The sequence below is a fragment of the Herpailurus yagouaroundi genome, unplaced genomic scaffold (assembly GCF_014898765.1).
Source record: "Herpailurus yagouaroundi ecotype Mexico unplaced genomic scaffold, PumYag 28, whole genome shotgun sequence".
Classification (NCBI taxonomy): Eukaryota; Metazoa; Chordata; class Mammalia; order Carnivora; family Felidae; genus Herpailurus; species Herpailurus yagouaroundi.
The window spans coordinates 34,157,273-34,180,300 of NW_024412376.1; the positions used below are offsets into that span (position 1 = coordinate 34,157,273).

At 40.7% G+C, this 23,028-nt stretch overlaps 1 protein-coding gene across 3 annotated transcripts in view; it reads right to left on the reverse strand.

The window, feature by feature from the left end:
• Positions 1-23,028, reverse strand: part of GUCY1A1 (guanylate cyclase 1 soluble subunit alpha 1) — a 62,492-nt gene that overhangs the window by 8,640 nt on the left and 30,824 nt on the right. For all 3 annotated transcript variants that reach the window (XM_040471708.1, XM_040471692.1, XM_040471699.1), the window contains exons 3-9: positions 22,306-22,674; positions 18,663-18,724; positions 15,170-15,228; positions 13,152-13,861; positions 11,033-11,518; positions 6,980-7,123; positions 2,586-2,740 (exon numbers count right to left, since the gene is read on the reverse strand). In XM_040471708.1, the coding sequence (XP_040327642.1) occupies positions 2,586-2,740; positions 6,980-7,123; positions 11,033-11,518; positions 13,152-13,861; positions 15,170-15,228; positions 18,663-18,724; positions 22,306-22,560 (1,871 nt within the window). In that variant the 5' untranslated portion in view covers positions 22,561-22,674. The remainder of the gene's footprint in view (positions 1-2,585; positions 2,741-6,979; positions 7,124-11,032; positions 11,519-13,151; positions 13,862-15,169; positions 15,229-18,662; positions 18,725-22,305; positions 22,675-23,028) is intronic.

Consider the following 23,028-nt stretch of genomic DNA (forward strand, 5'->3'; position numbering starts at 1 on the left):
TCTAAGTATAACAGAGAAGGAGTGTCTTTTGTTTTTTTTTGGGGGGGTGCACATGAGCAGGGGAGGGGCAGAGAGAAAGAGAATCATAAGCACTCCACACTCAGCATGGAGCCCAACGTGGGCTCATGACCCTGGCATCACGACCTGAGCCTAAATCAAGAGTCCGACGCTCAATCGACTGAGCCACTGAGGCACCCCAGGAGTGTCTCTTTGAAGAGGGGATATTTGACTTAGGTCTAATTATGAGAAAGAAGAATACATACGATGATCTAGGAAAGGAGTGGGATAGCCAGTATCTTCGATTCAGGAAAGGGTTTAGGAAGTCTGATGAATAAAAGTAAGGCCAGGGTGGCCGGGTATCAGAGAGTGACGGAAAAAAATGGAAGAAAATCAAGTGACACAGGCTGGCAGGATGTTGATCAAAGAGGACATTTTAGTCTGTGGTAACAAATTTAAATTTCATTCCGGCTGCCATGGGAAGCCATTAGAGGGTTTTTAACACAGGAATGATGATATCTGACTTGTACTTCAGGAAGATAGTCTGGCTACTGTGTGCAGGATGAACTGCGGGGAGGAGGTGAGCAAGAAAGCGAGCCGAAGAGTGAGGATGATCCTTGGTTGGCTGAGGTGGAACAGATGAAGGAGGCTTGCCTTGGGGTGTAGTACTGAAGGAAGTCAAAAAAAGATGTATTCGGGGTATTTAATTGTAGGCGGAGGTGGTGAGCTGTAAGGGGGAGAAAGCAACAATCACTCTGAGGTTTATAGTCTAGGTAACACAATCGACGGTGGTGCCATTTTAAGGACATTGATAAAGCGGAGTGGGAAGTGGATTCATTTCATCAGATTGGAGTGTGTGGGAAATCACTTGTTCTAAGACTATCATGTTAATTTTAGTGTGTCGACTAGTCATCCAAGTAGAAATATAAAATATGATACATGAATCTGTAGCTTGGTGGAGAATTGTGGGATGGGCTAGAGAGAAGAGAAAAGGTGAGTCAATAAAGTTCAGACAAAGAAAAGAATAGGGACAGAGCTTTTGGACACTACAACATTCGAAGGTTCGGTAGGGAAAGAGTACCGACATGAGACACTGAGAAGGTGCAGCCACGGGGTAATAAGAAAACCGGGTTAAGTATGGTGTCACAGCCTAAGGAAGAAAATGTTTAAAGGAGGGAGTTCTCAAGCTCTTCAGTTGCCAGAGATGTTGAGGAACATAAGGGGAGAGAATCGACCACGATTTTAGCAAGCAACACTGACGGCCTTGAGAAGAACCATTTCAGTGGGGTGCAAGGGACAAACACTGATAGGAGTGAGTAGAAGGGCAAACGGGAGGTAAAAAAGTAGAAACGTGAACATAGACAGCTCTCGCAAGGAGTTTTGTTGGAAAAGGGGGCAGAAATATAGAGGAGTAGCTGAGATACACTGGGAAACAAGGAAGCAACTATTTTAAGAGTTTTAATAGTAAGATATGTCTATATTCTGATGGGAATAATCGTTTCACCCGAGAATTTAATCATAGAGGGAGAGCAGGTATTTTCAGAAGGCAAGTTTTGGAGAAGATAAGAGGCAGGGGCACTCAGAGCAAACCTGGAGGGATCATCTGGAAAGGAGCTGGGCAGCTGGTACACAGTCACTGGCCACCGGAATGAAGTCCTAAGACCAGGGTACCGGGATAGCTAGGCTGATGGGATCTGCCCGGGAAGGTGGTACAGTGCTTACCTGACTGCATTTTTTTTCTTTTCCTGTGAAATATGAAGTGAAGTTATCAACTTAGAATTAGGGCCGGAAAGGAAAGGTTGTGGAGTTTTAAGGAGAAAGAAGATGCTATAAAATATTTGTCTCTGAGAATAGAAAAGACAACTCGCTTGGTGTAGTTTGATAAATCAGCTACCACACATATCTGGAAAGCGTTTTGTTATTCAAGCATTTTCATTATGATCGGATTCTATTTTTTTTTTTAATGTTTATTTGTTTTGAGAGAGAAAGAGTATGAGCAGGTGAGGGGCAGAGAGAGAGGGAGACACAGAATCTGAAGCAGGCTCCAGGCCCTGAACTGTCAGCAAAGAGCCGGATGCAGGGCTCGAACTCATGAACTGTAAGCTCGTGATCTGAGCCAAAGTTGGACGCTTAACTGACTGAGTCACCCAGGCGCCCCTATGATTGGATTCTTAAAATGAGATGAAACGTATCCCTGTCTGACACCTGAATTTAAGGGTATGTTGAGGACCGTGCCCTATAACTTGTGGGGACCATGCTAACTCTGGCAGTTAGCTACTGTACTGGTCAGATTAGCCGTCAAAGCACGGAGAGCATTAACACATGCTTCGGAAAGAATAGCGAGGGAAAACAGGATGTGCATCAAGGATTACAGCTGGGCTACAAATATCTCAGGACGGTTGTTCTCATGATGCTAATGGGTAATTTTAGAAAAAGTGAGGACGATAAAGTCATTGCTTTCCTTTTCCTCTCAAGATTATCTAAGCAAGAAAATGTCATGGAGGATGAAGGAAACCAATGGGAAAGATACAACAACTCTGAATCAATAAAAATTATAATAGATTTCAGGCATTCAGTGCAAACTGTACCTGTACGTTGTCGGGCTGACGTTGATTTTCCGTGGTACGCTGCAGGACTCAAATTTGTTTGCCAAGGTGACGTTGTTTCCAAAAAGACAGTAACGAGGCATTTTAACGCCGACGACTCCAGCAAAAACTGACCCAGAATGTAGTCCAATCCGCATCTGAAGGCATAAAGTAACACAGGGTCCTCACCGTCGGTAAAATGTTTCCTGCTAGTCGGTATTGTACAACTGCTGTTTGTTTATTTATTTATTTATTTATTTATTTATTAAAAAAAATTTTTTTTTCAACGTTTATTTATTTTTTTGGGGACAGAGAGAGACAAGGCATGAACGGGGGAGGGGCAGAGAGAGAGGGAGACACAGAATCGGAAACAGGCTCCAGGGTCTGAGCCATCAGCCCAGAGCCTGATGCGGGGCTCAACTCACGGACCGGGAGATGGTGACCTGGCTGAAGTCGGACGCTTAACTGACTGCGCCACCCAGGCGCCCCTATTTATTTATTTTTTAATGTTTATTTATCTTGAGAGAGAACACATGAGCACTCAGGGTAGGGGCAGAGAGAGAGAGAGGGGGAGAGAAAGAATCCCAAGCAGGCTCCTTGCTGTCAGTACAGAGCCTGATATGGGGCTCGATCTCATAAACCCATGAGATCAGGACCTGAGCCAAAATCAAGAGTCAGACACTCAACTCCATTGACTGAGCCACCCAGGTGCCCCAAAAGGTGTTTGAATGATTTTGCCTTTTGCTGTCGCTACACCATTCCTCCCTCGGCAACACCTCCTGCCAACTTCCTTCTTTTCGCATCCAATTACCAGTGCAGGGGCGCCTGGGTGGCTCAGCCAGTTAAGCGGCCAACTCTTGATTTCGGTTCAGGTCATGATCTCAAGGTTCTTGAGTTTGAGCCCCACATCAGGCTCTGTGCTCACAGTGTGGAGCCTGCTTCGGAGCCTCTCTCTGCCCCTCCCCCACTCTCCTTTTCCCTCCCTTTCTCTCGCTCTCTCTCTCTCCCCCATCTCTTTCTCTCTCTCAAAAATAACGTTTAAAATAATTAAAAAAAAACTACTAGTGAAAATCAATCACACTTCTCAACTCTTCTCCATTAAGCACCTACGTCTAAACAAGGCATCTTGCACCTGCCTTCAATGTCTGAAACACATTTCCACACATACCCATCACAGTCACCAGAGTGACAAGACAAAGGGTCTATGGGCAGTTTACGTGAACCTGTTCTGTCCATCAGGTGAGACAGACATAATTCCTGGACCCCAGGTGTTGTTTCCCAATGCGCTTTCAGAGAAGGGCAAGAGAAGCCAGCTCTTAGAAAAGAAAGAATAAAAAGAACTTTAAGACAAACACTACCCTACTGTTCAAATGACTCACAGGAAAGAAGAAAGGCACTGTGATGTTTTCATAGAAAATGACAGGAAGCAGAGCGGGAGCTGCTTAGGTCCGCATCACAGTGACTGTTGTTAAACACACCTGGACGCACAGAAAACCAGAGTTGTGCCATATCTAGATATGAGGTGCAGTCCGGGAAATGTTGGCGTAAAAGTTTAGGAATTCTGAAGGTTACCAGTGATTTGGAGAACAATTAAAACAGTATCTTAAACTTGCATCTTCCAGAAGATCTGAATTCTTGATGATCTTAGAGGATGTGCAAATTCTTAAATTGCTGCTACAACTTGGCAAGTTCAAGTGGGGATGTTTTATATCACAATCAGACACCGTGTTCATTATTTTCAAGTCCTATGTTTAGTTGACCATTTAAAAAAAAGTTACATTATATATGAATTTTAAACAAAGGCCAAGTACTCAACAATTTAGATGTTATTCAAGACGACTCCAGTTTTGCCTAGTTTTGCAACAAATTTTTGGTATTTGCTAACAACGTTCTAGGATCATTTGTTCCGAAGGTGTCAAATATGAATTCTGCAAAATTTTCAAACAAAGCACCAAATTCTAAATCAGGAGATCTGCATTCTCAACCAAAGTTTGCTAATAACTGACGGTCTGACTTTCTGTAAGTCTCTTTATCTCCCTCTTATTATTTCCTTATCCATAAAATAGAGGATTGAATTAGTTTTACAGCCCCTTCTTTGTCAGTCTCATTTTTATCAGCAAAACTTAGACATGTTACCTCTAGCATTTTCTTCTTTATGGACAATATGGTTTTACACATCTACCAACTGATCAATATGAACAAAAAGCTATTTTCTGTGTATAAATGTCAAACACAATTTTAGCATACTTCAATCAAGAAGTTTCTGCTCTTTTTGGGCACTCTTTTGGTTAAACCAGTTTCTCTCTGTGTACTTAATTATTCTAGTTTCTTCTTTAAAAATTTTTTTTCACAGATTTTATTTAAATCCAAGCCAATTAACATATAGTGTAGTAATGATTTTAAGAGCAGAATGTAGTGATTCATCACTTACTTATAACACCCACTGCTCATTACAATAAGTGCCCTTCTTAATGCCCATCGCCCATTTAGCCCATACCCCCAACCAACACCCCTCTAGCAACCCTCAGTTTGTTCTCTGTATTCGAGAGTCTCTTATGGTTTGCCTCCTTCTGTTTTTATCTTATTTTTCCTTCCCTTCCCCTATGTTCATCTGCTTTGTTTCTTAAATTCCACATATGAGTGAAATCATATGCTATTTATCTTTCTCTGACTGACTTGTTTCGCTTAGCATAATACCCTCTAGTTTCATCCACATTGTTGCAAATGGCAAGCTTTCATTCTTTTGATGGCTGAGTAATATTCCGTTGTGTATATAAACCACATCTTCTTTATCCGTTCGTCAGTCAATGGACACTTGGGCTCCTTCCATAATTTGGCTATTGTTGAAAGTGCTGCTATAAACATTGGGGTTCATGTGCCCCTTCGAATCAGCATTTTTGTATCCTTTGGATAAATACCCAGTTCCTCCCATGCTGCTCTCCCTCCCTCTCTCCCCTTCTCCAGTTCTGAATTTCACTCTTAACTCCACAGCTTTCTCATCAGGGAACTTTTCAAATTCACGAGCAAATTCACAAATTCATTTCAAATTCACAAGTAAATGATCCCAAATTTAAGATGCATATCAAGCCCTGACTGGAAACCTGTCGGGGGCATCTTCCATTTGGGGACCACTTTTGATGCAGCCCACGTCCCATCATGGACATCTGGGAACAGGAAGGGGGTTAACAGGAGTCTGTTTCCATGTTCACTTTGCACTCACTGACTTTCCCTGCCACATTCAGTGCTCTGGCTTCTATCAACACTCCACCTGCAGTTTTCTAAGCCAGAGTTGAGGGTGTCAGTAAGGAAATCAACAGTGATAGAGGATTTATACACATGGCATGCTGGAGAAACACATAGAGCTTGAGGGGAAAAAAGGAAATATTTCCTATTCTTTCACTCTGATTCTAATCCATGGGGTGGCAGGGCAAGGAGGAGAAAAGGGCTGGGCTCAGACACATGGCTTCTATTACGAAGAGCACCAAGACTATGTTTTTGTATTTTGCATTTTTCTTTCTTTTCTCTATATCTTATAGCATGCCAGATAGGATTCTGTACTATTTCAAAGGCGCATTTCTGAAGGTCATCAGTTAAGGACCGTCCAATAAAAATTAAGTGGCGGATTCAGTGTAAGTAGGACAAATAAAGGTAATCTTCTTGTGTTCTATTAAACCAATGCCTAGCATGGTAATTTTAGGTTCTCATCTGCAGTAAGACATTATTCTGAGATAATTTAGACATTTCAGAGTGTCACGGGCTTTGGAAAATACTGGTGGATTAGCGGTTGATTTTCGTTGTAGTGTAACGGCCTCCCCTGCAGGGACTGGAAAACCAAAAATTACACTTTCCCAACGCCCTTGCATTTTCTAGGCGCACTGAGGTTTGGTGAATCCGATACACTCACAAGAGGTCTGGAAGCCAGAATTTCTGCTGCGACGGCCTCCAAGTGCAAGCACAGCTGTGGACGTCTTTATTCTGTGGACGTCATTCACTCTGTGAGGGTCATGATGCAGAATTTCCACGTTACTGATTCAAATTATAGTAAGTGCAGTTTTGTTCTGCAGCCAATAATGGAGGCAGCAGCTTTCTGAACACAGCAGTTTCCTGACTGTGGCTGTGGAGGTATGGTGCTGGAGCCAGGTTCTTGATCCTGGGAAAAACAATGGTTTCTGAAGTGCCGCTTTGGGAGCCATTTTGTGAAGGTTGAATGTATAGATGGCTTCTTTAGCTCTCTCGATAGTTCTGTAAGCCACTCGATACCCCCGAGTACATTCCTTCTCGCTTCCACAAGTTAGAGATTTTGCTCTCCGTCAACCCTGAGGGATGCACTATTCTTTGGGTAACTAAAAAGCATTCACTCTCTGTGACACTTCCCGGACAATATCTATCTGCCTTACCTTGATAGGTTCTCCATGGGGAGACATAACTTCATCAGACAGCTCCATCATCTTCAGGGCCATCAGTGCTATCTGAACAGCATGGGTATCGCTTTCTTTGTGTAATCCCCCAGCCACACAATATGCATCGCCAATGGTCTCCACCTACACAGAACAGATATTCCATATTACGAGTTCAGAAAGAATTAGAGTGCACATCAGAGAGCAGAAAATCTCAGTGTTTGGGTCCTATAGGAAATCAGAGTAAATCGGATACACTCAGCAATGGCTTTCCCTTTCGGGAAATTCATAAAGTGTAGATGCCTTATATCAGGCACTGCTCCGAAGGGCAGTGGGGTCCTGCGAGCCCAACGTTAGGAGGTGGCTTCTACTTCCTGACTTGCTGCTGAGTCAATACATCCATCAACTCACCTTTTTCCCCCTCACCATGTAAAATGGCTCTTTAGAGGCAAGTGATGCTATGTAAATGATATTTTGGGTTATAATAGAGATAAAGATCATTGGAATCACTTGCTGACTTTATATCCTTTTAGCCTGAAGTATTTTGAACAGTCACCACTCAATCAATGTCATATGAATTTAGTAAGAATGTGCGACATAAAACTGAGACATTTTAGCTCTTCTAAAGGATTTGGAGGTTCTCATAGCAACTCTAAGTGTCTACATGAATATTAGTCACAAAGTATAGAAACCGAGAAAGATGTCAAATAACGGTTCTTGGAAGGCTACTGAAACTTAAGCTGTTTGATAAATTCCGAGTATTATCATTGTCACTGCTGTTGTTGTAAGAAGTGATTTTTATGTCTGTGATGCTGATGACAAAGCTACCGGTTAATTTAAATCTACACACAATCCACCCAATTTTAATCATTGCATTTCCTCCTCTAAATATTTATGATAGCTTATCAGATCATATCATTCCTCCTCTCCAAACCCTCCAATATGGAGGGATGGAGATGAGAGAAAAAAAAAAAAAAGGGAGACTAATCTTCGGTGATTCTCCATCTCCTCAGAATAAATGTTGAAACTGTTCTAACACCTCCAAAGTTCTCCTAACTTGTCTGCGAATCTCTGACTTTATTTCCTAATCCTCTCCCTTGCTCACTTTGTCTCAGTGCCATTGGCCTCATGTTATCCCTCAAACATACCAAACATGTTCCTGCTTGCTATTCCTTTGCCTGCAGATACTCACTTGGCATGTCCCTCATTTCCTTCAGTGCCTGCTAAACATCACCATCTGAGAAATGCCTGTCCCAACTGCCTTCTATAAAGTAGCAATCACCCCTTACCTTCTGTACTTCTCCTCCTTTAACTTTATCCAGAATATTACACCAATTGGAATACTATAAAATATACTCATTTGTTTCTTTTCTGTCTCTCCCCCCGTAGAATATTAGCTCTCTGAGTTTGTCCGTTTTATTAACTCCTGAATTACCAGCACCCAGATATCTGCTAATGAATGTACCAGGCGGTAGTGCCTCTTATAAGATTTTCCTCAGTGAATACATAAGAAGTGCCTAAAATAATGTCTAACATATCTCCGGTGCTCAGTACGTGTCACTAATCAGAAGAAGCGGTGCCCTCACTCCTTGGTGTCCGATGCCTACTCTCTATGCTATTATAGCACCTTGTCCACGTGTGTTTGGGTTCGGGCATTCACCAGGTCATAGAGATCGGGCATCGGTCAGCCCCACCCTCCTTTCCTTCCACATATGAGATATTCTTACTCATGCTGGCCGATGCTGGATGGCAGGAAATATTTGCTAAAACAACCAATAAATGAATACTGAATCAACTGAAAAATGGACAAGGCTGAAGGACAATAAGCAAATGAAATTAAATAAAGTCCTGAAACAAACAGGTCCTGGAAAAGAAAAGTTCAACTATTCCTTGGAAGCCATCACACGCACAGGTGAGCGTGTGATGATACATTCTGTATATCTTACATTTATCTCATGGTTAAGACCCTTCCTGATGTCTTCACCGCTGCCTTCAGATATTTTCATGCAAAATCAGAAGTGAAGAGAAGGTGGAAATAAGGGCAGAGCAGATGGTTCCCTATCTAGCTTGGGTTGTGGTTGGATTAACCAGGGAACTCTGTGGCTACTATCCTTGGAGCAAGGAGCACAGATCCTGAAAACTTGATTGGAATAACCACAGTGTTTCAGTTTCACCAGTTCGAAATTTGTAGAAAAGGTGGAATAACCACAGTGTTTCAGTTTCAACAATTCGAAATCTGTAGAAAAGGGCTGCTACTCCTGCAAGCAATCACAGCAGTTGCAAAGGAGACCACGAATTCCTTCTCACAGTTTTGAGAGGAGACAATATCAAGATAGAAACTGTCTACAAACAAATACAGTCAATTCCACAAGAGGCCGTCAAGCTTAACCTAACTGAAGCCAATTATTTTATCTGTAATTATACATGGACCTCTTTTTTTCCCAAGGGAATCATGGTTCAGTCTGGAATTTCCTGCTACATATTTTAAAAAGGAAGGCTTTACTTCTCGAATCTAGATTGGAACAAAGCAGAAGCTTATGTATTCCCACAAATGGTATTTGTTTTCTCCTCAATAATTGTATTTATTTCTTGTCGGGCAAAGCTCTGAAATGCCAGGTTGTTACGCGGGAAACTAAAAGGTGAGTCAAGCCACACAAACAGGAAGGAAGATTCTTAATGCCAATAGCTAAAATAATGCAAAATACTTTAAATTAGTAAAAATGTTTTAATTCTAAAAACACGGAACCCCAAATCACCTTATTAGTTCTCTTATTGCTAATAAAGTTACATTTTAAAAAGTTTATTACCCATTAGGGATAATTACTGTGCCTCCCTGTGCCTAGAGTGATGCGTGGTAAGCACTCAAGAAATCCTGCTGCATCGTGGATAACCGATGTTATTTTCCATAGTCTTTAGAACAGTCTTGTTCATGAAGATAATGGGACATAATGTATGTTATTCATGCGTATAAACTCTGTAGGCGGATATCACTTTCTCTGTGTAAGAAATGGGAAAGGCTACTTGACTTTCCCAGTTTACAAAGCAAGTAGAGAACAAGATTTGAAGACAGACTCTCTTCTTCAGACATCTCTGCCCTTGGTCTCTTCAATAATGCCTTAAGTAGGGGTTTTTTTCCCCTCCTAATCAGCCATGCAAACTATCATGTTAACTCTGTATTTAGTTAGTCTATTTATTTCTTTAAGTTTATGTATTTATTTTGAGAAAGAAAAAGGTTGGGGGGGGGAGAGCACACACAGTGGGGGAGGGGTAGGGGGGTAGGGAGAGAGGTAGAGAGAGAATCCCAAGCAGGCTCCGTGTCGTTAGGATAGAGTCTGAAGCGGGGTGAGTTAATCTATTTAAAGATCATATAATATTCATGTTTCTTATATACTTTTATTTTTATAAAGGATAAATCTTCCCCATACAAGTCATATTTAAGAATCATCTCTCGCCTAATAACTCAGTTGCCACAGTCTAGTACCAGGTTCACTGATTCTTGTGTTTTTTTTTAATTTTTTTTTTTAACGTTTATTTATTTTTGAGACAGAGACAAAGCATGAACGGGGGAGGGTCAGAGAGAGGGAGACACAGAATCTGAAACAGGCTCCAGGCTCTGAGCTGTCAGCACAGAACCCGACGCGGGGTTCCAACTCACGGACCGAGAGATCATGACCTGAGCCGAAGTCAGCCGCTTAACCGACTGAGCCACCCAGGCGCCCCCAGGTTCACTGATTCTTAAACTGTACCTGCTCAGGGGTCCTATACCCCATCCTCCACTCAGTCAATCACCCCTACATTCTGTGCCTCTTATCTGAGAAGACAATGTGTCAGTCCTTTCGTGGAATAACGATCTCTGTTTCTGAGCAGATCCAGGGCTATTTCTGGCTAGAGAACACCCACATGATTAATGCACAATGCCGGCTCCCAGGGTGCGGCTTGTGTAGCCCTGCAGAGAAAGCCCTTTGTCTGCCTTGTAACTCGAGACCTGGTTGCAGAGCTTTTTTTTCAGTGACTTTTGCCTGTAAAACGGGCCTAGCGCTCCTCCACCCCTACCTTGTAGACATCCAGCTCTCCGCACTGCCGGTCAAAGCGAGTGTAGAGTGCATTGAGCATGGTGATAACCTGCAGCGGAGAGCACTGGGAGCAGATGGCGGTGAACCCAACGATGTCTGAGAAGAGCATGGTGACATCACTGAACTTCTTGGCTTGCACGACTTGCCCTTGCCACAGCTGCTGTGCAACCTCGCAGGGAAATATGGAGCACAGGAGATCCACGGTCTTCTTCTTCTCCTCCTCCAGGGCTTGGTGGGCCTGCTCAAGGGTGGCCTTCAGCTTTCCCAGCCTCTTCTTCAGGCCGTCCTGTGCCCTGGCCTGCTCCCCTATCAGCACCACGTCCCTCAGTGCATTGTGAATCGGGATGTCTGAGAGGTAGAGCCCTCGTCCCGTAAAATCTTCTAATCGGTCCACACAGGGTGAGCCCAAGAACAAGACTGCACTGGATTCAACAATGTAGATCATCTGGCCTTTGAGGTCCATCACCTGTGAAGCAAAGGCAAAGCCAACTCTCATGGTTTATCCAAGTTTTCAACACCTTTCTGAGACAAAAGGAAAGGCATTAGATACAGCGACACTCCCTTTGCATTTAAACTTGATTGCTACCACTTGCGGAGAAGGAACAATATGCTTTCTATACTTCTCATTTACTGTGCGTCCTAAAATGCATGCAGACATTTGAAGAACAGATAGACTGGAGAAACTCTACACAGAGATCATGATTTCCAATAAGCAGTGCAAAAAATTCTTGCCTCAAGGCGTTCTCACTAGGGGGAATGCTGATGCTTTTGCTATTATATTCCTTTGATAGTAGCAGATTGCGTGAAGGATTGTACCAAGGAAGCCTTGAGAGAGCTGAGGCGTTAGGTGATCATCCTGGGACACCAGATTTACTTTATGAGGGTGAACAAATATGTATATGTGTGTTCACTGCAGCAAAGAGTTCAAATCAACACAAATGTCCTCCGATAGGACTGGCTAAATAAAGTAGAGGATAACCATACAATGGGATTCTATGTGGCCGTTGTGAAAGTGAAATAGACCAATACCTCCTGACATGGAAGAATGCCCCAAATATTGTTTAGCGAGAAAAAGGAAGTGGCAAGTAGGATTTTGTTTTGATCTATCCCGAAAATGTATATAATTAACGTCTTTGATTTTTTTGCTGCAATGAACGTCTTTAAGTATTACCTATTTTGAACATCTACCGGCATTATTTTTTATGATAAAAAGTAGTAAAACTGTTTTCACTTTGGGAAAAAAAATGCACAACTCCTGGAATTGTGCATGTTTCAAAGTGATATCCATCATAAGCCTGACTGTTGGCTTTACTTATGTACCCTCAACTAGGATTTTGCAAACTCTTTCCTTAGACTAAATGCTTACCAAAGTTCTCTACCATCAGAACAACCCTCCCAACATTCCTCTAACAATTAAAAAAAGTGATCCTCCATGTCTATTTTTTTTAAATATTTTTTTTTAACGTTTATTTATTTTTGAGACAGAGAGAGACAGAGCACTAACGGGGGAGGGTCAGAGAGAGAGGGACACACAGAATCTGAAACAGGCTCCAGGCTCTGAGCAGTCAGCACAGAGCCCGACGCGGGGCTCGAACTCACACACCGCGAGATCGTGACCTGAGCCGAAGTCGGATGCTTAACCGACTGAGCCACCCAGGCGCCCCTCTCCATGTCTATTAAATATTGATTAAAAAACCCGTTTAGTCACCTCCAATTAGAAACAAGTAGTTTTTGTGTGTTTGTTGTAGAATAATGCTTCCTATTACCCCAAACTGTCAGCTATTTGGTGATAACTGAAAACATATGTTTAAATACATATTTATCTAGTTTGGTTTATAAAATACTCTGAAAGGATTTTAAAAGGTACACTGCATTCAATAAATGTTTGTGAAGTAATAAATCAAGTAAGCAAGCCAATGATTGCAAAAAGGATTTTGCTTTAAATTGATCTCAGCCTTAAAATTATGTCAGACTTGCCTTAAACATAAATGTTTTATCAACACATTTGAAGTGATGCATATGTTTTTACCTTTTTGATTCTAGTCCTTAAACAAGAAGTGACTTATTTCATATTCAAAACACTATTCCGTTCTCCTTACCCTGGAAGATTTCTTCACAGAGTTGTCCCACCTCCTCACTCGGACCACAAACTGCATGTTCAACATGGTCAGGATTCCACTGAACGTTTGCTTGATTTTTGGAGTCAGAATTTCAAAGTACTCTTCAAAATTAGGCTTTCCTTGAAAGTCTCTCCTGTTCATCAGCCTTCTAATGCCATTGCCAAACTGCAGAATTGTCATGTCTTTGTCGAACATGAAATGAAAAGGAAAGGTCTTGCAGAAGAGGGAAGCAGGAATCACCAGCGAGGACTGGGGCTTGCCCGGGGACAGGGATGGCTTGGTGCTTTTGACGTGAAGCGAGTATAACAAATAGGGCTGATTAACGAACTCGCTGCCTTCAGTACGGAAGCAGGGAGGCATCAGTGACACATCCACTTCAGTTTCGTACAAAATGTGAGCAGCTGCCTTAATGATGCCAGGAAGAATCAGAGACGTGATTCTCTTAGGGAAAAAATAGTAAACATTTAAGAAATTGTGATCTTTATCCAGGCATAGAATGGAAGCGTCCTCGAACCTGCCTCTCTTTTCTGCCTCTTGGCAGTGGCTGCTCTGTTTCAGAAGGGTGCTGAAGCTATTTAAAAAATCTTTGAGGGTTCCTCCAACCACACCTAAGATGTGTTCATCTTCCTCATAACATATTTTAAAAAGCTCTTCGCCGAGAGATTCTTTGATGATTTCTGCTGGAACTCCTGAAAGTAAATAATACATTTTTTGCCATATCAAACAGATCCTCTTGGAAGAGCTGTACCATTACTACTGTTTTTAACATTGTTTGATGATTTAGTTCCCTTTAAGTCTGGTAACAAGAGTTCCAACCAAAATTAACCACCTATATTCAAATTATCTACATGGATTAGTTTCTAAAATCCTGGTAGCTCCAAATAAAAATTTCCCACTCAGTTAATTATACAAGAATGATCAGTTAAGTCTAACGCATAATTTTTAATCTCCCTTAAGAGACGGTTCTTACAAAAGAACACCTAGAATTTACAGAATCAAGTTCATTTCAGAAAAACCTCTCCCACCTTTCTGTTAATGGCAAAAACAGTATGTCTTGATGAAGGGGGTACTGTCCCACCTGGAGGGCCCCCAGAAGTAGGAACGTCAGAGAGGAATTTAAAATCACTGCTCATGAAACTCAATTTGTCGTTTTTCTCTAGATATGACAGAAAGTAATTGTTTTTTGTTTTGTTTTGTTTTGTTTTTTAGCAAAACAGCATTCTTGTTGTTTAGTGTTACCTGGAAGAATATTTGTTTGGAATATATTTACTTCCTGTAACTTCTCCTTCCGCAATCTCTTATTTTTTAAATTCTGTGTGTCATTTTTTTTTTCTCCTCTGTAACTGCAAAGACAATAATGCCCTTTCACAGCACCGTTGTGATGTGTTGGGACTGTGTTTAGAATACTACTGCCTGGCTCCCAGGAAGGGCTCAGGATGTTTGCCATCACCATCATCATCCTTAAATTCTTAATACCTTGTACCTTCAGAAAGATTTAACCCGTTACTCCATGCACTCCAATTTTGAAAAGGCCAGTATGACAAAGTTACTCGTCTACTTGTTTTCCTCAAACTCATTAATACGAGAACTCTGTTAATCCTTTTTCCCACGATTGTTTCCAACCTTTAAACAAAATTCTTTATTTTAGTTTGTTGAGTAAAATTTCTCATGCATAAATGAGGAATACTTAGTTTAAGTTCAAGGCCAAAGCATGTAAATGTCTATGAGTCAGCTTCCCATGCAGCCTTATCTCCTTCTCAGCAGACACACATAAAGAAGAGGAAACGTTTTAGGTCAAACAAAAATACACAATTATTCTTTAAGTTAACACAATACATAATATTGAATACTTCATACTGGAAATCACCTTTCAGGTGAAAATATTAGTTCTACAGGTAAATATTTTCTACTAATAGAAAATATTCGTTTATAGGTAAAACATTAGTTCTGTAAGTATAATTACTCCTTCATTACATATACTTAAACAATTCTATTACCTGCTGCAATTGCTTGGTCTGTAATTATTTTTTCAAAGTCTTCTCTTTCCAAAGATTTCCTGAAAATATGTCAACATCTTAAATTATAAACTGAAAACTGGATGTTACAACTTCAGATTATAACATACAAACATGACGATGGGAAATAATTTAAACTACCTTTTCTGCAGAGGTGAATCGTGACTGTTGAATTTACAGGAAAGGAGCCAACTCAAACAATGTTGGAAAACCCCAAACTATACCTGATTTGAAGTGTTTCATCATCTTCTGAAGCATATTTACCTTTTAAGTTAACTTTACCTAGGCTAATACTGTGGGTGTTTACACTGGCAGGGAACCAACCAGAAGTATGAAGTGGCCAAGTAGGGGATGGTAATAAACCAGCCAAGGGGTCGTCTGATAACACAACCAAAAAGAAAAAATTACATACTGATGGATTTCACTTTTTAAGTATCACCATCTTTTTTCCAAAGCAAATACGTAGCATGTCTTGCTTCTGAGTTTAAGGTTCTATACATTTAACTCTCAGGCATTATTACTTTTAACTATCCACATATAAAAATTAGTAACTAAAGAAATCTATTCTTCATTCAATTACTGCATTCAGTTTTATCACATAGAGGTTGATAATATCATAGCATACATTTTGAATGACAAAAAGTTTTGGCAATTTCAACTGGATAACTTATTGATTTATGTTTGCCTAATTGGTTTTTTGTGATTTCTGATAGTGACTGATTTCTGACCAAGTTGGCCAAACTACTAACAAATTTTAAAAGACACCCAAAGTTCTATTTGTACTTCAATTTGCCATTAGATAAGCCAAGTTTAGGGGCGCCTGGGTGGCTCAGTCGGTTAAGCGTCTGACTTCGGCTCAGGTCATGATCTCACGGTCCGTGAGTTTGAGCCCCGTGTCAGGCTCTGTGCTGACAGTTCAGAGCCTGGAGCCTGTTTCCGATTCTGTGTCTCCCTCTCTCTCTGCCCCTCCCCTGTTCGTGCTCTGTCTCTCTCTGTCTCAAAAATAAATAAACGTTAAAAAAAAAAATTAAAAAAAAAAAAAAGATAAGCCAAGTTTACAGACAGGCAAAAATCTAAATATTAGACAGATTCCAATAAAACACAAAACATGCAGAAAAGTTTCCAAAGGATATATTTTCAAGAAGGAAAACTGCTCAGTCCACTACTTTATCACATAAAGGTACATTGCTTTTAACTGTTTAAAATGTTATGGAGAAACACTTTCTTATCTAAACTGGTTGAGGGTCACTATGTAATTTTCTATTTAGTTCACATAATTTTATAACCTCTTGTTATATATTATTTTATATTAATCACTCTTCAGATTTGCTTATTTTTGTCATTTAAGCAATTTCTGTTTTTTTCTTTTCTTTTTCCTAAAGAATGAGAGCATTTCTGCTCAGGGGACTCTAATTCTGCCAATTCCCAGCATCCATGATATGCTATGTGAGCAAAACTTAGTTCAAATAGCACATAACGCAATTAAAAATAAGTTCGCTATCTTTAACTTAAAAAAAAAAAAAAAGGAGTAAGCTTGCATATGTACCAGCAAATGTGTGTGTGCTTGTACATACACACACACACACACACACACACACACACACTAGCCATGCACAGATATGATGATGTGGTCAAAAGATCCCAGGGAAAGAAACAAAGCAAAAGCTCTCTGTGAAACCAACCGAGAGAGATATCACAATGACTGTACTAAAATTCATTTACTTAAAAGGTGGGGTACAGGGAGCTCCAGTCTTTCATGTAGAGACAGCTTATTCTTTAATATATTTATTCTTTGCTTTTCAAATCACACAAGATACTGAACGTTCCACAAAAAAAGAGTTAACTTATGGTCAGGCAAGCTGAGAACAGTAGAAATGGCAGCTGACTTTCCAAAATGAAGATGGGGGAGAAACAGGAACAAAAAACAAATCCAAAAAATAAAAAAGCAAAGCAGAGAGAAGCCATTTAGCATATCAGCAGGCAGTCATGAGAAAAAAGTTTGTTATTTTATTTCAACAACTGAGTAATTATCATTAGGGCAGTTTAAAAGTATGATCAGCTCTTGAAGAAATAACGGCAGGGATAAAAAATTTTTCAAGATTTCCAAAGAAAATGACTTTGTTTCTATCTCTTTAATTTTTAAAGAGATAGAACGCTGGGAGTACATCCTAACTGAACCCCTGCATCTAGTTTAGGAACATTTCAGAACACAAAGCCCTGAGAATAAATTCTGAGCAAACTGGCTGCCAAAGTCTTAAGGAGACAGACACAGTAGCATAGCTACAATGACTTGTGGCTATCTTATCAGCTTGACTGAGAATTAAGGTCAGAGGCATTCTGGAATGCTTTTCCTATCACTCGTGTAAACAAAGCTTCTGTCAGACACACAGATTCACACTCTCTCCTTCTGGACCCCTCATGACCCCTTCTTGGCTTGCCTGCTGCCTGCAGTTTGGGACCAGTTAGTCAACAAGGAAAATTATGGGCAGATAATCCACTCATGAGAAATAGACGGATGAATGAATTTATAAAACATTCCCAACAATGGTGCTGGTTTGCAAAGCTGCAATGTTCAATTCTGCAAATTTGAATACGAGTACTTATTCCATTATTTGCAAAAGGAATAATCCTGGAGATTGCATGGAATCAAAAAATAAAAAAGCCAATCAAATTATTCACCACTAGTGGATGTGCCAAGATATATTTGAAAAATCAGCTATATAAAGCAGGTTTCTAAAAAAAAAAAAAAAAAATCACGTTATATATTAAGCCTTTACAGAAAGCATTCTTTAAAAAATTTTCAGACTACAAGAAAAAAGTATAAAAGGAACGGACACTCAGCCAGTGCACACAAATATAACCCAACTGGTTATGAAAATATGGAAACACCTCCCTAAGGATTGATAAACTGTCGCTGCTGTTAACCCCCTGAGGCAACCCCTCCCTTTAAACAGCCTCCCAACTTTGATTCTTCTTGAATCTCCTCCTGATGCAGCAGCTGAAAGTTGAACCCGTGGGAGGCAAGGGCCACTGGGACCCTGCTCCACCTTTTGGCAGTATCCTTCAGGCACAGAGTCTGTATTGAGCATCCGGGATCCATGCCTTCCATGTTAAGTACTGTGGGGATGATTACCTCTTAGTAGGAAAGAACAGGTTTAATGACTTGTCCAAAGCAGCGGTATACGGCAACATGGTTAAAGCCACAGGCTCTGAAAAACCCAGGCTTGCAACTCAGATCTGCCTTTTCCTAAACGGCTGTAAAATCCTAAACATTTCACATAAATCTGAGCTTAGATGTATCAACTGTGAAAAATTAAGACACGTCCTTTCACATTAGTAGCAGCTAAAACACCTAATCCAGTTTCTGGCAGTGATTCGAAACATGGTGATGCATTTGCTAAGTGATGGCCATTGGCAATGGTATCGGTGATTGTAATGGGGAGTTCACACAACTAAAGTAAGTGGTTCAATTTACCTGCTTTCTTTTATTTTGTGTTTTGCCAATGTTCTCTGAAGTGCAAGGTTCAGCCGCTCCAACTAAAAATTGAAAAGAAAGCTTTTAAACATTCTCTTAAATAATAGTTTAATTGAAGACACGGATTTTACAAATTTGTACTGTAAGCTTCTTCTCAAGCAAAAACACGATGACTGGTAAGTGTGGCGAATTTACACTTTGGAAACAGAGACTGATTTTCTAGAAGTTTCTCAAGCCTAGAAGAACCGATGAGCCCAGACTAATTTGAGTTTGGATGTGGGCTGTGGCTCATGGGCTCTGCCCTTTGTGGGTGGTCTCCCTGACAGCCACAACACAAGGTCAAGTTGAACCGAAATCCAAACAGCAGACTCCAGTTTGGTAATGCTGGGTCTTCCAAGTAGAAATTGTAGATCACTTCCTCTGGGTCAGGAAATCCTCTTGGATGTGCTGCCAACACTTCAATCTCAGTATGGCTCTCGCCAAGCAAATTTCTGTTCTCTTCACAAACCCTACACCCAGCCACCCCACTGTTTTGCCCCACCCTCAACTACAAATGGGAATTTATGTTGCCTATTTCATTTACATGTCCTGGCCTAGAAAACTCTGAAGCTATCCCTGCACCGCACCCCCCCCCCCACTTCTCTAATTCTCTAATCCCTTAAATCCAAGCTTTCACCAAGGTCAGTTGGTCACTGATTTGAAACAAATCTCGGATTTACCTTAACGTGTACTAAGTTCCCTTCTTAGAACTAACAATTTTCATCAAATACTTACACTTTTACTCTCTTAGATTTCTGAGTATTTCATGAGTTTCCCTACATGGCAAGTTATTTTTCTGTAAGTTTCCATACTTTGTAAATACCTGCCTATCAATTAATCTCTCTTAACAGTTTGTTTTCTTTCACTAGGTCGTAAGTGACAAGTACAACATTGGATAGCAGCACTGCCAATTTTTTTTTTTGTTTTGCATTTCATATAAAAACCATATGTATCTATATGTGTACATATCATTGTTGACTCTTTCTGTAGTTTGCCCAGAGGAAAGTGAAAGATTTTCTGGTTATGTTCCAAGTTAGGAAATTCCTTTTTCCTTAAGAACTATTTATATCACGCTTAGAGTTTCCACTGGTCAAGTGAGGCAGCACTGTTAAGCAAAATAGAGCAAGCTTATGTTTCAATAAAATGAGTTATGAAAAGGACTTTCAGTTTTAAAATGCATATAGAGCTTAGAAACAAATCTAGAATTTATTGGAAAAAACAAACAAACCAGAAATGAAAAGTCTGCATTGGATGAGCAATAGCACCTTTCCAGGCCCTTCTATTCTACTATTCTGGAATGACACCTCCCCACTCTAAATTTGCTATGGATCTGTGTCCCACCCCCTGCCAAAAAAAAAAAAACAAACAAACAAAAACCATGATTGTGGAGTTAAATCGGATTATCTAAAAAACAAGAACTGTAACGTTGTCAAATGCTGTTTTGAGTCTCTCTTTTGGGTTCCTGATAGAACTGAAACTAAACAGTAGGCTAAGCATTAAATCTGTCCACTCAAAAAAGAATCAGTAAAAACAAAAACAAAAAAAATGCTTATTTGATCAAAGACATGCTGACATTTGGATGGCTGATGGAGTAATCTACACAGTCCAAATGCATCCAGCACTGGGTCATTTATTGTTATAAGGCAAAATGGCCTCAGTTGTCAGAGTTCTAGTTGCTAATGCCAAATGTACCTCTTTTACCCTCTAGAGTTCCTACAGCTTTGCCTTCCTTGCTACATGATGCTACAGTCAAATTTTGATGTTTGTTCCTAGGAGTTCACAAACAACACAGATTATTCTAGAAAAAGAAAAAAGAAAAAAAAAGTAAAATATCATTTATATTTGGTATTCAGAATGTTTTTGAAAGAGATTCCAAAATGTGTCTGACTTCTATGGCAGGAATTCAAAATTTATCAAACAAAATAATGAAGCCAGGATGGTAATGACAGGACCCAAGGAGAGCATGGAAGCTCTCCAGCATCCCCATCATCACCATCTGTTCATCTCTGTGTATCTCACTCAGTTCTTGGAAATAAGAGTCTCAATCACTTCCCGGACTATGATGCCAACCAGCACCCTGAGAAAGGCGACATCGCTCATCCCAGCCAAAACTGGCTGTCTAGTGACTTGGGTGGGGTGAGAATAATGAAATATTCCCATTTCAAAGGCCATTAACCAAGGCGCGATTGTGCTAATACTGTATTTGAAGTAAGTTCCCTCAACTTTCTGCTGATTCTGCTTTCTCCATCTTCAAGCTACAGTGCTAGCCTCTTCTTTCACAGTCACTCTAGGCATACTGTTGACAGCAGTAATTGCTCTACCCCTGCAAAAGTTGGGTGACTTTAGTCAAGTTACTTAACCTCTCTAATCCTTCCTGGGAGTAAGACAAAATCACTTCTAAAGTTCCAGTAGGTTCTAAAAGTCAGCAATCTGTGGTTCTTCAGTGCTCTACACAAAGCAGAGGGTTGGTGCTGGGTCAATTAAACATTTTCAATGGATTATTATAGCTGGAGTCAGATTATATCAATGTCCAATCTCCCAGATGAAGTGAGTTTACATAGAACTGTAAACACTGCCCGAAGGAGAAAGACATCATGAAGACTTTTTCAGCTGCTCTTCTCTTTAGCCCCACAGAGGGAGAGGAGCTCTCCATATACTCTGTGATTCCTAATATGTGACTTCATTAGATATTTGCCCTGGCCCCAAGGTTCTCCTATAGGTGGATTAACAGAAGGTGCTTCAGATCTTGAAGAGGCATTAGGCTACACAGCTCACAGAGCTATACTGAGAAGTGTCAGAGGTAATTTGCAAGCACAGGGCCATGACTCTGGCTCAAGGACTCTGGCTTGAACAGAGACTTCTGGGTCACACTCAGAGCCAGAGGAGGAAAGGGGAGATTTTCCCACCTCAACAAGTTGGCAGGGAACCTACGATGCTCTTTGGAATTAGAAGAAAACTGGCAGAAAAATAAGTTATTCTTCAAGAAATTTAATTTAAAAATAATAGCTAACAACTACCAGGCACTTAAGGTATGGCAAGAGCTATGGATTATTTCACTTCATGCTCATCGAAACTCTAGGCAGTAGGTACTATAGATAAGGAAGCTGAGGATGAGAGGGCTTAAGCACTTGCTCAAAGTCATAAAGGCCATCGAGGCAGGATCCTTTAGAAAAGAATTCAAAATCTTAAACATTTAAGAATAAACACAATTGAAGAACATGATTGCTTGGGGCGCCTGGGTGACTCGGTCAGTTAAGTGTCTGACCGAAATCAGGTCAACTTTCACAGTCTGCAAGTTCGAGCCCTGCATTGGGCTCTCTGCTGTTGGCACAGAGCCTGCTTTGGATTCTCTGTCTCTCTCTCTTGCCCCTTCCCTGCTCACTCTCACTCTCTCAAAAGTAAACAAACATTAAGAAAAAATATTTTTTAAAAAAGAACATGTTTGCTTTCAGGAAGTGTTTTTAGATGTTTCTGGGAAATACTCTACATCTATCATATACATATATCCTTGAAAGTGAGAAAGCAAATGTTTACATTCCCCTTAAAAAATGCTCTTCTACAATATTCAAAATATCAGGAAAATCTCAGAAGAGCAAGCACTCACCTCTGGGAAAATCAGTTTGCAAATGCTCTCTGCTAAAGTGTGAAGGTAGACGCGGCTCCTACTGGTCTTTCTTTGAGGAAGACTTCTTGGTACATTCTTCTCAGGCACATCCTGACAGATGGGCAGAGCTGTTTTGCCACTCTCTGAGCTTCCTGCTACCTCTTCTGCGGGCTCTTTGGGAGCCTGCCCCGGTGCCAGTAAGGACAAAGGGCACTCTCCTGTGATCTTGAGATCTTTCAGCTTCGTGCAGAACATGGTGTTGGTAGCCTCTCGCCCTGCTGTGGATAGCCTCCCGATGAGCTGTTCTTTTTATGCGGGACTGACAAACAGAAGCCACTATCAGATCAAAGGTCCTGGTGACTGCGGTGTCTACGGGTAGTGGAGAGTCAGAAGAGAAAGGAAAGTGAGGACGTGTACTTGTGTAAACCGGAAAAGACAGGTGTAAAAAAGGCAAAGACCACATGTCCATGTGCCATTTGCAAGTAAAAAGACATGTGGACATGTCAGCTACTATATGGATGAAACATTTGGTAAAGACCTTAATAGGTGTGCATTTTAGTGTACTAAATACTCGGGTTTTGTATTCTTCAAATGGAATATAATCTTCTCCAAAATGTCCTTACCGCAAACTACTGATTTCCATTTTTATAGATAGCCCACTTCGTTAAGTTTGATTTCACAAGAGTGGAACTTTATGGTTTCATGACAGAAGCCAAGTATAAA